The following is a 16,338-nucleotide window of genomic DNA, read 5'->3' as shown; positions in this document are numbered from 1 at the left end:
AACGTCCAGATGGGTAACGGTAATGAGAATCATAATTGAAAACAATGGGAATAGTAAGAGTAAAATGTACAGATGCGTAACGGTAATGAGAATCATCACTGAAAACAATGGGAATAGTAAAAGTAAAACATCCAGATGTGTAGCAGTAATGAGAATCATCATTGAAAACAATGGGAAAAGTAAAAGTAAAACGTCCAGATGGGTAACGGTAATGAGAATCATAATTGAAAACAATGGGAATAGTAAGAGTAAAATGTACAGATGCGTAACGGTAATGAGAATCATCACTGAAAACAATGGGAATAGCAAAAGTATACCATCCAGATGCGTAACGGTAATGAGATCATCATTGAAAACAATGGGAATAGTAAAAGTAAAACGTCCAGATGGGTAACGGTAATGAGAATCATCACTGAAAACAATGGGAATAGTAAAAGTTAAATGCCCAGATGTATAACGGCAATGAGAATCATCATTGAAAACAATGGGAATAGTAAAAGTAAAACGTCCAGATGGGTAACGGTAATGAGAATCATCACTGAAAACAATGGGAATGGCAAAAGTAAAACGTCCAGATGCATAACAGTAATGAGAATCATCATTGAAAACAATGGGAATAGTAAAAGTAAAACGTCCAGATGGGTAACGGTAATGAGAATCATCACTGAAAACAATGGGAATAGCAAAAGTAAAACGTCCAGATGCATAACAGTAATGAGAATCATCATTGAAAACAATGGGAATAATAAAAGTAAAACGTCCAGATGCGTAACAGTAATGAGAATCATCACTGAAAACAATGGGAATGGCAAAAGTAAAACGTCCAGATGCATAACAGTAATGAGAATCATCATTGAAAACAATGGGAATAGTAAAAGTAAAACGTCCAGATGGGTAACGGTAATGAGAATCATCACTGAAAACAATGGGAATAGTAAAAGTTAAATGCCCAGATGTATAACGGCAATGAGAATCATAATTGAAAACAATGGGAATAATAAAAGTAAAACGTCCAGATGCGTAACAGTAATGAGAATCATCACTGAAAACAATGGGAATAATAAAAGTAAAACGTCCAGATGCGTAACAGTAATGAGAATCATCACTGAAAACAATGGGAATAGTAAAAGTAAAATGTCCAGATGCGTAACAGATAATGAGAATCATCACTGAAAACAATGGGAATAGTAAAAGTAAAATGTCCAGATGCGTAACAGTAATGAGAATCATCACTGAAAACAATGGGAATAGTAAAAGTAAAATGTCCAGATGCATAATGATAATGAGAATCATCACTGAAAACAATGGGAATAGCAAAAGTAAAATGTCCAGATGCGTAACAGTAATGAGAATCATCACTGAAAACAATGGGAATAATAAAAGTAAAACGTCCAGATGCGTAACAGTAATGAGAATCATCACTGAAAACAATGGGAATAGCAAAAGTAAAACGTCCAGATGCGTAACAGTAATGAGAATCATCACTGAAAACAATGGGAATAGCAAAAGTAAAACGTCCAGATGCGTAACAGTAATGAGAATCATCACTGAAAACAATGGGAATAATAAAAGTAAAACGTCCAGATGCATAACGATAATGAGAATCATCACTGAAAACAATGGGAATAGCAAAAGTAAAATGTCCAGATGCGTAACAGTAATGAGAATCATCACTGAAAACAATGGGAATAGTAAAAGTAAAATGTCCAGATGCATAATGATAATGAGAATCATCACTGAAAACAATGGGAATAGTAAAAGTTAAATGCCCAGATGTATAACGGCAATGAGAATCATAATTGAAAACAATGGGAATAATAAAAGTTAAATGTCCAGATGCATAACGGCAATGAGAATCATAATTGAAAACAATGGGAATAATAAAAGTAAAACGTCCAGATGCGTAACAGTAATGAGAATCATCACTGAAAACAATCAGAATAGTAAAAGTAAAATGTCCAGATGCATAATGATAATGAGAATCATCCCTGAAAACAGAAAGTATAGTAAAAGTAAAACATCTAGATGCGTTACGGTAATGAGAATCATCACTGAAAACAGAAGGAATAGTAAAAGTAAAATGTCCAGATGCATAACTGTAATGAGAATCATCAAAGAAAACAATGGGAATGGTAAAAGTAAAGCATTATTTATTGCTAAGAGGCGTGTAATTGGTGGCATAGTGTACATTATACTTTTCATATAACTCTACCCATGCCTCTCTGCATTAACTCCAAAAAGTTGCCAGTGCATCATGGCCATGAAATGTTCTAATCAAGAGAAGCTGAGAGAGACTAGCTATAAAACCAGAGGAACTTACTGTTGCATTTCATCATCATGATCATCACCATCATCTTCACCCTCATCATCATCCTCCAAATGAGCCTCATGCCCCCTAATGAGGACGCAGAAGGTATCGGCACTCATTCATTCATTTAAGATGATCAGTTTAAAGCAACACTTTGTTTGAGTGCCCATTGGAGAAATTAAAGGCTTATACACTATTGAAAAGTGTCCATGAACAGGTACCATTAAATACACTATATGGCAAAATATAAACACCTAAACTCCACAACAATAGGTGCATGCTAAACATTTACTTTGAAGATGGACACTAAAAACCAAGTGTTACAAATTAATAACAGGACAGTCCCAAAGCCCAATCTGGACATGCATCTGGCTATTAAAGCAAACTTCAATTAGAAGGACTAACTGCTTAATTTCCCCATGAGGAATGGAAAACTAATATTGTGGCAAAAATAACACAGATCTTCAACACAGCCTTGCCAAGCAAATCAGCCTTTGGTTCCACTCGGACAAGCACAAAAGGGCAAGGTTAGGTCACATCAAATATTGATCAGATGAAAAACCAGCTATGCAAAGAAAGAAAGAAAGAAAGAGAGAGAGAGAGAGAGAGAGAGAGAGAGAGAGAGAGAGAGAGAGAGCATTAAAAAGCAACATCATCATACCTCTGGTGTAACTCTTCTTCAACAGATTTCAAGAGACTCCTGTAATGAGATCATTTAGAAAATAAAGAGATTGTAAGCATTGGGAGATTCAGTTCTTTCAGTTCAGACTGTGTGTGGAATCACATGTTGCGGAGAAAAACAGATTTATAACACATCAAGGGATCCATTAGCCTTCATTGATTACAGGCTAAACAAACAAGCGTTTACTGCTAATTCATCTCTGGTGACTGTGGGAAACAGTCCAGCTTTCATTTGTTACATTTTCTGAGAACTTCTATTCCCTACTGTCTCTGTTCATAAGTCGTTTATTTACTCTGTTCCTAAATTATTTAACAGTAAGGTTTCTTGACCTTAAAGGGATTTCAAATAAAAGCAAATCAGTAGAAATTATAGTGCTTGAAAGGCAGAAGTAGAATAGTGTTGAAGTTTGAAAAAAAGTTTAGATTTCAGGATTTGGTTCTGTGTAAATGAAATGAGAAATCAGATCAGTTTGCCATTGTCATGACACAGAACGACAGAGAAAAAAGAACAAATATCTTTTACCTAAATCAATAGATTTACAGTATATTGGAAATGCATGTGGCACTTCTCGTTAAATCACTGAAATAAGTGATATTTATTTCTAGCCTAAGCCACCCCAAACTGAATTAGTGATGTAAGCCAGGCATCTTTAACCTTGTGCGACCCCGCGTCCACATGTGTGGACGTTGTATTTTGGATTCGCTATACGCAATGCATAATTTAAATGAATTTAAACCAACTGTATACTGTTCACAATACTCTAGACTGTCATTTAAGGGTTAAGCTTCTGCTGCACCGAGTCACGTGACACAACATTATGACGCTGATTTCCTTGAAGCGCTTCTACGGACGCAGCGGCAACAAAAGTGCCTCTGGTAAGAAACCTCTAAGTTTTTTCATTGAAAACGTTTTGGTTGTAAAGAGTAGCGCCTCTAGTTTTGTTTGATATGCCGCTCTAAAATAAGAATTTATTTTCTGTGAGTCAGCGCGCTGTTAAAGCCATCATTCCACGTTATTTCAACATAACTTTTTTTTTAGAAATCTTGTATTTTTCCGGTTAAGAACTTTATATAATTTAATCATTTTTAATTTGAATACATCATTCCCAGTGCTTCACAGGATTGTAATTCATTCCTTCATTAAAAGACGTTAAGTACAAATCTTAAAACTTTGACTTTTGGTCAGATCTTCAAATACTTTTTTGTTTGAAATTAGAGCTGTCAGAAAGAATGCGTTAACGCATGCCATTTATTTAAAAAGTTTAACAAGTTTGTTTATTTTTTTTTTTTTTGGGAACCAATTCCTAACATTCTAGGAACATTCTCTTTAGGTTTTATTTTTTGCAACCATAAACTAACATTCCCAGAATGTTGCAGGGAGATTTTTGTGTAACAACCTAATAAGAACCTGCACAGAACGTTCCCTTATGGTTATTTTTAGGTTTTATTTTTATAACCATAAACTAACCTTCCCAGAACATTGCAAGAAGGTTTTTGCTTCACGATTGCTGTTACAAAGTTGATAGCCAAAGTCTACCGGTAGATTAATATTGTAGAGGATGAGAGTTTATGAGATTTAATGCCCATTGCAATGAATATGCAACCTATGTTTAGACTAGTTCTTTCAATTAGTCAAACTCCCACTTAGGCTTTGGGAAACGTTTAATGTTACTTGAATTGGTGATATTTTCACAAAGTGCATTTCTATTTATATTGTGGAAGGCTTTGTTTGGAAAATGTTAATAAATCATTTTATTCTTACATATATTTTTTATTTTGTAAAATGGAAATAAATGCATTTTGACAAGAAAATAAGTATATTTACAGTCAAATTTCAGCACTTTCAAAATCAGCGATTAATCGCAATTAAAAAATGAGTATGCGATTAATCGCAACTAAAAAATTTAATCAGCACTACTTAGAATTAAACTTTGTAATGCTGTAATACACCTTGGAGCTGGTTGGTTTGGTTCATGGCCTAGAACTCTTTAATGAAATCCCCATGGAAAAAATTAATGTGGAAAATACTTTCGGAACCAAGATGGCTGAAAAAGTGGACGGGAACTGTTGCGCTCTATATTGGTCCCAATATGGTGTAAAGTTACAGACATCCCTCCCTTTTTTACTAAGTGGAAGATATGATAATTGCAGCCCTGCATGCAGCTGTCTGATTGAGAGCGGATGAGAACTCGTATATGAATTGTGAGGCTGAGGGGGTGTCTTTCGAAAGTGCGCAGGGCCCATCTGTTGACGCGAGCTGAGAGCAACACTTCTGAGCACAAGCGCAAACGCTCACACAAACACTGCCTCTCCATCTGCCTTACTCCACCTTCTGTTCACTATATGGCACACACAGTCAACATGGGACAGGGTGTGTGTAATATAAAAGAATGACATTTGTATAGAGTACGCATAAGCTACCTGACACATAAGGTGTCACACTAGTGAGAAATAAACGTCAGGTGAAAGATAAAGGTATGTACACACAATGCATATTACTTTACCTCTGAATGAACTCTCTCAGGAACACAGTAAAACTCTCACATACTATTCAAACCTTGCCAATGCATCAAGTTGACACATGATGATGTAACATTCCTTCATGTAAACAAAACAATTCTATGCTTTGCCAACTACACCAGAGGCTGTTCTAGCAAGATCTCATTAAATCTATGAAGGGATTCTGTAAAATGATGCGGGAGCTTAAGAACTTATTAATCAAAAACTCAATGTCAAATTCTTGCCAATGTCATTTTTCTCCACAAGGTACAACATATACTTTATCACTCTTAAAAATGCATTTAGCAACTGCTGTACCCAGTGAACAATTAGTGGCAGTTGGGGACGTAAATATGAATAGAACAGAGAACATGTTTCTCGAGATTCGTTCTTTTTAACTTGACACTGTATCTAGGGGGACAATGCATCGCAGGGTTACACCAGATGACCTGAACAGAATATGCATTTTCATAAAAATCTCAGATATTTGTTTTAAATTTCAGCTTTTAATGAAACTTTTTTTTACTGTCTATGGACAGTTACACCACATGACATTTGTTACTTTAAAAATGTCATGCGGTGCAACCATCAAGCAAAAGGTATTAAAGTACTTTCCTTGCACCTTGAATACATTTCAAGGTAAAAATATTTATTTAAAATATATTTTCGAATCACAATAGGAGTGATATTTTCACAGGGTTACACCACATGACCAAAACAAAAAATGCATTTTCATAAATTTCAGATATTTTTAATATTTCACACATTCATGAGAGTCTTAAGGGGTCTTCTCTTTTTTATGTTTTTTTTGTCAACATGAACAACTAAATTGCTACCTACATGTCGGTTACACCACATGACTTTTATATCTTAATCACATTTTAAACCACAATTGTTTCACTGCTTATTTTTTCAAAGACATATTAATAAAAGATCATTCTGCTCTACTTATGCCAACTTTTTTTTTTTTTTTTATCAGCTTTTAATTAAACCTTTTTTTTTTTTTTTACTGTCTCTTGACGGTTACACCAAATTACATTTGTTACTTTAAAAATGTCATGCAGTTCAACCATCAAGTAAAAGGTATTAAAGTACTTTCCTTGTGCTTTGAATACATTTTTTCACTGTAAAAATATTGTTTTTAAATATTATGAATTTTCTAGTCAAGAATACCAAGATGTTTTCGCAGGGTTACACCACATGATCTGAACAAAATATGCGTTTTCATAAAAATCTCAGATATTAATGAGGATCTAAAGGGGTCTTCTCTGTATTATGGTTTTTATCAACATGAACAAAATGGCTACATTTATGTCATTTACACCACGTATATTAATCATATTTTAAACCACAATTGTTTCAATGCTTATTTTTTTCAAATAAATATTAATAAAAGATCATTCTGCTCCACTCATGGCAAAATTTTTTTTTGTGTGTGTTTTTTTTACTGTCTCCCGGCGGTTACACCACATTACATTTTTTTACTTTAAGCACAAGAAAAACATTTTTTAATGTCGAAATATTTAATGACTTGTCATGCGGTGCAACCATCAAGTAAAATGTATTGAAGTACTTTCCTTGCACCTTGAATATTTTTTTTCAAGGTAAAAAATATTATGAATTTTCGAGTCAAGAATATCAACATGTTTTCGCAGGGTTACACCACATGACCTGAACAAAATGTGCATATATATATATATATATATATATATATATATATATATATATATATATAAAGGTTACACCACATTAAATGTTTTACTTTAAGCACCAGAAAAAATATCAACATTAGAACTCAGAAATGAAAAAAACAAACATGTTGAAGCAATTGTTTTGTGTTAATTGCATTTTTTTTAAAAATGTATTATTGAAAAATGTAAGAGACCTGGACTTACAAATGAGCATCACATCATTGACCCCAGTAACAAGTAGATGAACTGATCAGGATGAGATGCAATAACAGTGAAACTTACTTATTTCCTCCCAGGATGGAGCCTTTAGGGGATCCCTGTCCATAATCCATCTGAAGCTCCTGCAACAGAAAGAGAGGTAGTCACATACAATACACATACTGAACACCCTCATCTCAGCCTTCATAATATGTGGAACACAGGTGTGATTACATTCATGCATGTGTAGAAAGATGCATGAAAACTGAATATGATATAGTGAAAGCTCTGGTGATGTGATGTTGAACTATACAGCCTTTGATTGAAGTTAGTGTTGTGTACTAGTCATCCACACATTACATTGCACTATCAAGGTCTATTAGTGAGTGAAAATGTTGGAAAATGTCAAAACGGTGATGAGACAAGCATTCAAATCTTCTAAAGTAGTGTATGTTAGCTCAAAATCAGCAAGCAAGCAAGCACATAACCCTTAAAAGTGCTGTATACAACTTCTCCATTGCTTCCTTACCCGGGTTTTTCATTAGATGTTTTTCCCCCCCCAAATTAATAAAAGTTCTCTATTTATGTCATGATTATTTATCATCACTGTACATGTTGTCTCCAGGAGATTTGCTAGAAATTGTAAAGATTATAATTCAAACTGCTGTGCTCTTAATTAGAGCAGTGTGGGTGGACTGGGCCATCTCTCCTCCCACTCACCAATATGATCATTCAAGCAGGCAACGCCTTGGAATAACTCATGAATAGGATCTTAAAACAGAAGCTGTATCTATTAAATACTGTATCTTCATTAAATGCAATATGAGGAATATTAAAGGACTTTTCTGGGGGGGGGGGCATACTAATGTCTACATATCGTATCTGTGGCATGCTGTTAATTGACCATTACTGTGCAACACAGATTCACAGTAAATACACATATAATGGATGCTTAACAGGCAGCACAACATGAATAAACATTTAAAACAAGCAACTTTGACCAGTATAACCATTACACCTAAACAGTACATGCGTGAGGAATTACACTGAGATCAAACAACCAGAAGTTTCTCTGTGTAGAGGAAGGAAAGTTAAGTTTTTGTGACAAAAATGTTCCACCCTCTCTCTGATTATTAGGATCAAATGGGTTGTTTTATACTGCTGTGCCTACATTACTATGTAAACGTCCTCTTTGCATGTGAAATTAGTAATTACGCTGCACTGCTTACACACCAGCTTCGGGTTTGCTGCCAAGTACACTATATTTGTTAACTGCCCATCCTTCAATAACAGCGTTTGTACAAAGCCTGCACTACATTGTGACAGATTTACAAAACAATCTGACCTGAAATGACACGTTCAAACTCATTGTTAAAAAATAAACTGCTGCTTGTTTCTAATTTGGGAATTCTTCAATCAGTGATGCTACTAACTAAATTTTTCAAAAGCGTGACAGTATTTCAGCTTTTTTCCATAATAGTGAAGCTTTCCAATAACGAGCTACATTTTCCAACGAGCAGCACTGTAATTTCACAAAACGCTACATTTCTTAAATTGTACTGCGAACGCAGCAATGGAGCCGACGGAGTAATCAAACATGCTCATGAAACCGTCCTCTCTCTCACATGTAGCGCTGGGAAAACCAAATAATTTAAGTGAATCGGTCCTTTTGTATGTAAATGAACTAGTTAAAAACAAAATTCCTTGTTCAGTAAAAATAATAATAATAACTTTATGTGTATAGCACCTTTTAGCAATTTAGCACAAAGTTGGAAACTCTGATTCATTTTAGTGAGTCGGTTATTACGGACGGTTTACGTAGATGAACTAGTTCACATAAATGATTCACTTGAGCTTTGTGCAGCCTTAACCCTTAAATGCATTGTGTTTCACCAAACATTAGCTAATACATACAGTACCTCAGGTCTTTAGCAACCCGGCACGTATATCTATCACAAATGGATCTACATAATGCCCAGATAGTGTCAAATTTTCAATTTAGCAATGTCAAATGAAAATCACGTCAATCACTAAAACATCAGCACCACCTTGAGTGAGAAATAGCATGTATAATATGTATGCGTACACACATGTGGAACACTGATTTTGGCCCTTAACACTCACTTAGTTTACTAATTTTAAATCTTGACTTGTACACATAAATAACTAATATTGGCATTATATTCATGCTGTTTCGCCAGAGGGGAACTTGCCCCCACAGTGAGTCTGGTTTCCCCCAAGATTGTTTTTCTCCATTAACCAACATCTTATTGAGTTTTGTGTTCCTTGCCACAGTCGCCTTCAGCTTGCTCACAGGGGGTCTAAATATAAATATCATTATTTTCTGTTATTTATTTTAAGGCGCAATTTACAATCATGCTTTTTTTTTTTTTTTTTTTATTAAACCGCACTATTATGATTTGAAGACATTACTATATTACAGCTTTTTCTGTTAAAGCTGCTATGATGGGGGCCTGGGTAGCTCAATGGTAAAATATGCTGGCTACCACCCCTGGAGTTCGCTAGATCACTAGTTTGAATCCCAGGGCGTGCTGAGTGACTCCAGCCAGGTCTCCCAAGCAACCAAACTGGCCCGGTTGCTAGGGAGGGTAGAGTCACATGGGGTAACCTCCTCGTGGTCGCTATAATGTGGTTTGTTCTCGATGGGGCACGTGGTGAGTTGAGCGTGGTTGCCGCGGTGGGTGGCGTGAAGCCTCCACATGCGCTATGTCTCCGTGGCAACGCGCTCAGCAAGCCACGTGATAAGATGCGCGGGTTGACTGTCTCAGACGCGGAGGCAACTGGGATTCGTCCTCCGCCGCCCAGACTGAGGCGAATCACTACATCACCACGAGGACTTAGCGTGCATTGGGAATTGGGCATTCCAAATTGGGGAAAAAAAAAAAAAAAAAACCTGCTATGATGTGTGTTGTGAAAAGCACTATATATAAAAAAAAAAATAACGACTGATAATTCACCATTGTTGTGCAGAAAATCAACATTATATAGTATGACTATAATACTCATTTGTCTTGTCATAAACAAAGAAGTGGATATCCTGTGATGGTAAACTTAAATAGATATGAAATAATAATTAAAAATATGATTTATGGAAGTGGGGGAAAAAACATACGTTAATACATTTCTCGGGTCACTATTGACCCTATACACTTTTTGTAATTAAGCAATTATAAAAAAAAACATATTTTGTAATTTTTTTTCTCCAATTGTTTGCTTTTTTGTTTTGTTACACTATTCAGAAGAGAAAGGTTGAAAAATATTAAAGAGGTGTGAGCATAAAAAATAAAAAAAAAGGATTACGTAATGGGGGTGGAATGAGGTCCCGGGTCACTAAAGACCCGAGATATGCATTCAAGGGTTAAAGGAAATTTGCCATCTTTTTTAAGCTAAATATTTCAAGTTAAATATTCCAATTCAGCTAAATATAATAGGGTGTATTTATGTTAATGTTTCGGGTATCTGACTTCAAAAATCCCAGGATTTCAGAACAAGACATTTTGCAGTTGAAGTCTTGATGTGCTGGGTAGAAGTTTTGAGTTTTCATAGTACAATGAACTCTTATTTCAAAAGACCATCTCATGATATGACCCCTTTAAAGGAAATGATTTGGGCTCTTCTTCGTTTAGCGTGAGCTGCATGCATTTGAAGTGATGTTCTGACAGTAATAACTGGGTTACTGTTTATTAAACCTCAAACACTGTTCTTTTGTTCTTCGTCTATACCTCTCTCTACCACTTTTTTCTCTCTCTGGAATAAAGCTCTCAACCATGCAGAACCTCATGGATTTTCCCCTGCAGATTAACAAACCAAATTTCCTTTATGCAGCACCCTCTCATATCCTTATTCGCTGGCTGCCGTTCTGCTGATGGGAGGCTTTTCTGTAAGAGTGATGGAGACAGCAAGGAAGAGAGAGGAAGAGTAAAAGCTAACAGAACATCCCAGACTATTCGCTTCACTGCTCCTGTCAGCTCCTCCTATCATCTCCCTCCCTTTTCCTCTCCATCGGGTCCCTTCACGTCCCTTCCATTTTTTCATACACAGTCAACGATACCAATTCCAATGTGATTCACGGTGCCACTTCCGTGTGTGGGTGTTACACCAGATGAATGAGGTGCCACTCAGGAAAAAAGGGAAAAATCTTTTTTTTGCACAGGCGTAACCATATGACTCTTTTTAAAACTTGGCAGTGTGTTTGTGTCCAGCATGCAACTTGCACCAACTGGATTTCTCCTCTCTTTGCCCAATAAATCCCTGTCAGTCTCTATTGTAACTGTCTAAAGCCTAGTGTACACTGCAGGACTCAAGCTTGTCTCCTTTGATGTTTTGAGTTGGCAACTGGTCTGCGACGAGAAGTCTCGGATCTCACGATGAATGGTCTTGTCGTATGCGCACTCCTGCGACAGGCCGAGACGAGTCCCAGATGCTACGACAGTAAACGGCATGATATCTAGACGTCTTGTCGTCAGGTGTGCGCACTGTCTGGACGAGCGAGAGACCGACAATGAGCCACAGCCAATGAAATACAGAGAGAGCGCAAGAGGAGAGCAAGGTATTAGGAAGAAGACAAAAAATAATTCGAAAATAAAATAAAACTTCAACCATTTCTCCCTACCCATTTTTATTAAATGTTTCCTTTTGCAAATAGCAAAACGGGCGCGAGGTGTTCCTTCATGTTTGCTGAAAGAGGAGAGCAAGTTATTGGGTAGCAGGAGACATTTTCTTTTTTTATAAAATGAAGTAAAACATCACCCACATCTCCCTTCTCATTGTTTTTATTATTATCAGCTGTTTTTATTATATTTTCCTTGGCAAATGGCGCCAATAAGCACGAAAACAGTCGTTCTTTCATGTTTGTTGACATGCTATCAAGAATAAACTGCGCGAGTTTGTGCAAATTTCGTTATCTTAATTTTAAGATGCATTTCGGGCGATCAGTTTGAAATGGTATGACGCTAAAGGCAGCTGTAACGGATGGATTTCGCTGGTTACGTGCAGATTTAAAGGGAAATAACCGTACGACACAGATATGAGCAGCACGCACAACTACAGGTACTGCACTAAAATAACTCCGAATTCTGCTCTAAATGTCATGTTTGCGAATAGTTAAGAGAAACTGTGCGCCAATTTTTAGCACTTTCTCGTCTTATACTTATTTGCGCTTTATAATCATTCAGTAATACACAGACGGAATAATTCATGTATGTCCTAATGAAATCAGAGACTCTCTCCTCGAAATCCAGTGGTCAAAAGAGATGACCAGGTGTAACGGTGATGTCTCGCTTCTACATTTGTGATCAGATTACCCAAAACAAATCTTAATACTAGTGTACACATGGCCTCAGTCGGGGACGAATGGTCGTGTAGGCTAGTTGATACAGTACAGTCCTGTATTGTGTGCACCAGCACAACAAAAAAAAAAAAAACAAGACTGTGAGCCGTAGGGCGCCAACTGCAAGTCGTGTAGTATACGCTTGGCTTAACAGGCCGTAGTCAGTGTAGACGCCATATTTAATTTTATGCAAATGAAAACAAGGCCGTGGGTGTTTAATTATAAATAAGAAATTATTACAGTAAATATTTAGATTATAAATGTAATATAGGTTACATTTATTTAATGTTCAATATATATATTTTTTATTTTAATGTAACTTGTTTCACGCCCAGACAAACAGATGAATAAGGGGCTGTTCGCACACAACCTTTTGAATTTTTATGTGCTTCTGCTGTTTTTGTGTCGCATCTCGGGCAGGAGCATTGCACTATACAACCCACATTTGGCTCTATGAAATAATTTTTTGAAAAAGTCAGTGACACATTAGGTTGATGTTGAAAGGGACAAGCAAACTGGTGAGGTTGTGTCTCTTTTGCACATTTAGCTGATGCTGTGTTTGTAATGCAAAGCATTGGCAGCTGAGACAATGTTTCCTCCCTCACTCACACAGACCTGCACTTTGGTTTAACCGTCCCTGTGGGACACACAGGCACTCCGGACTCTCATGTTCCCTCGCTCTCTTTTCTTGTTTTTTCCCACTATTTCCCCCTCTCCACCCCACTCAACATCCATTCTGACTGTCTAACCCGAATCTCGCTCTCCTTCGCTCTCGCTTGCTTTCGAGATGTGTCTGATTGTGACAGGCCCTAAAAATAAAGCCCCTCAGAGGCCTTGACTACATAAAATGCTTTGCCTTGCAATTTCAAAGTGCTTTTGATTACAGAAAAGTGCAACAACGTATCGACTTTGAGAGATGTTTCTTTAAATGAAGCTAGAGTCTGAAATATCTTTAAACACAAAGATTTGGCTGGACAGACAGAGCTAATGACATTGATTGTTGCTCTGTTCCAAAACCTTGTGAGCTGCCTACTAAGGCAGTATTTTAAGGCATCATACAGATGCGGCCTTTGAAAACACGTGTTTTTTCATGCACCATTAGGCAATCCATCACGTGAAATCACTCGACATACCGCAGGCTGGGCTTCTCAGAATTAAAAATACATGTGTTGTACTTCTCACAATATCCACCAGGTGGCGCATGAAAGCCTTGAAGCGCTCACACCCCTCTGTCTAGTTAGTGACAGGTCGCCTGCTGCGTCTTCCATGGGTGCGTCATACAGTATCTCATGCACATTTTAATTTATTACCTTGTTGGAAAGGTGTTAGAAAATATTAAATATAAAGGCTACAAGGGGTCCTGGGTAGCTCAGCGAGTATTGACGCTGACTACCACACCTGGAGTCACGAGTTCGAATCCAGGGTGTGCTGAGTGACTCTAGCCAGGTCTCCTAAGCAACCAAATTGGCCTGGTTGCTAGGGAGGGTAGAGTCACATGGGGTAACCTCCTCGTGGTCACGATTAGTGGTTCTCGCTCTCAATGGGGCACGTGGTATGTTGTGCGTGGATCGCGGAGAGTAGCATGAGCCTCCACGTGCTGTGAGTCTCCGCGGTGTCATGCACAATGAGCCACGTGATAAGATGCACGGATTGACGGTCTCAGAAGCGGAGGCAACTGAGACTTGACCTCCGCCACCCGGATTGAGGTGAGTAACCGCGCCACCATGAGGACCTAGTGGGAGTAGTGGGAATTGGGCATTCCAAATTGGGAGGAAAAAGGGGATAAAATTAAAAATATTAAGGCTACAATTGGACTGCAAAGGTGACTGAAAGTGAGACTGATTCTAATACATATGTTTCCAAAGTGTGGGCTGCTATACGCGTTTATTGCGTAGCCCACGAGTTCCTTGAAAAATTGTAATAAGTTATTTTAAAAGATTATAAAATTTCAACGTGTAGAGCAAATGCATTGATGTTTTTAAATCATGTTTAATATGGATATGCATTGTTAATTTCACTGCAAAGAGCATTTGTGAATGCTTGTCTTATTTCATAAATAAAATGTTTTGGTGTAATGTAAAAAAATATTATGGATAGTTGATTATAAAACACAGACTCTTCCCCGATTTCTTAGAGGGAAGTTGGATTATTACATTTAAAAACCTCCGGATTTTAATTTGCCTAAATCATTCACAATTCTTCATGGGAGTAGCATATAGTTAATTCCCTCATTAAGCATGTTAAGCACACAGTTTTGAATGCTATTATTTCGATTTTCAAATATTTTTGCTTGGAATTAAATATCGGAGTGATTCATTTCAAACCTTGATTTGTTTTACAGCTCATAAATAGGTGGAGCGTGTGGCTGGTCAAGGATGATGGGCATGATGTGTGAATTGATACAGAATTTTGATTGTCGCTCCGGGAAAACACTGGCTCGCAACTGCTGGTCTAGGATCAGCTACCCCTCCTCAGATTCAAACCTTAATAACTAGTAAGAAGTGAAGGCTCACTCTCAGTGGCTGAGGACGAATTCATCTTCCATTAGTGGTTTCGGCCAAATGCGGTGTCCATGCGACTTTTGACGTGATAAGATGCGCGGATTGAAAAACATTTTTGACAGCTTTTTTTTTTACCGCCAAAACAGCGCCAACCTGCATCTCAGAATAGCATTCAGAGATTATATTCTTTTCACCACAATTGTACAGAGCAGTTATCTGAGTTACAGTAGACTATGTCAGTTCAAACCAGTCTGGCCATTCTCCGTTGACCTCTCTCATCAACAAGGCATTTCCGTCCACAGAACTGCCGCTCATTGGATGTTTTTTGTTTTTGGCACCATTCTGAGTAAATTCTAGAGACTGTTGTGTGTGAAAATCCCAGGAGATCAGCAGTTACAGAAATACTCAAACCAGCCCATCTGGCACCAACAATCATCCATGTGATTATCTAATCAGCCAATCGTGTGGCAGCAGCATAGTGCATAAAATCATTCAGATACGGGTCAGGAGCTTCAATTAATGTTCACATCAACCATCAGAATGGGGAAAAATGTGATCTCGGTGATTTGGACCGTGAGACGGGCTGGTTTGGGTATTTCTGTAACTGCTGATCTCCTGGGATTTTCACACACAACAATCTCTAGAATTTACTCAGAATGGTGCCAGAAACTAAAAATGGAAAATAAACATCCAGTGAGGGGCAGTTCTGTGGATGGACATGACTTGTTGATGAGAGAGGTCAACAGAGAATGGCCAGACTGGTTCGAATTGACAAAGTCTATGGTAACTCAGATAACCACTCTGTACAATTGTGGTGAGAAGAATATCATCTCTGAATGCTATGTACCCCAATTACATTTACACAAACTTAAGAAAACTAAATAGTGTTAGTTTGTTGTTAGTGTTAGCTCTCCCCTGCAGAGGTGTGCAAGAATTAGAAGAATTCTAATTGTAAGAATTGTAGAAATATTAGTAGTTTAATGTTTTTAATGACTTAAGTGCTATCATAATGGGGGAGCTTTTTAAAATATTATTATTAATATTTTTATTATTATTAATATTTTGTACAAAACGGCATAAAATGTTTTTCTGCATATTTTTATTTTTTTA

General features: G+C 37.1%; 1 protein-coding gene across 4 annotated transcripts in view; it reads right to left on the bottom strand.

Annotated features, from left to right (window-relative positions):
• The window catches only part of LOC127425794 (mitogen-activated protein kinase kinase kinase kinase 3-like), a 125,012-nt gene that overhangs the window by 16,288 nt on the left and 92,386 nt on the right, over positions 1 to 16,338 (bottom strand). For 2 of the 4 annotated variants that reach the window (XM_051672048.1, XM_051672049.1), the window contains 3 exons: positions 7,462 to 7,520; positions 2,970 to 3,008; positions 2,321 to 2,395 (listed from right to left, as the gene is read on the bottom strand). In XM_051672048.1, coding sequence (XP_051528008.1) covers positions 2,321 to 2,395; positions 2,970 to 3,008; positions 7,462 to 7,520 — 173 coding nt within the window. The remainder of the gene's footprint in view (positions 1 to 2,320; positions 2,396 to 2,969; positions 3,009 to 7,461; positions 7,521 to 16,338) is intronic. The other 2 variants (XM_051672050.1, XM_051672051.1) reach the window with 1 other exon arrangement.

Source organism: Myxocyprinus asiaticus, chromosome 35 (assembly GCF_019703515.2).
Source record: "Myxocyprinus asiaticus isolate MX2 ecotype Aquarium Trade chromosome 35, UBuf_Myxa_2, whole genome shotgun sequence".
Classification (NCBI taxonomy): domain Eukaryota; kingdom Metazoa; phylum Chordata; class Actinopteri; order Cypriniformes; family Catostomidae; genus Myxocyprinus; species Myxocyprinus asiaticus.
The sequence above is the reverse complement of the archived record's forward strand: the minus strand, read 5'-3'. Positions and strand labels throughout refer to the sequence as shown.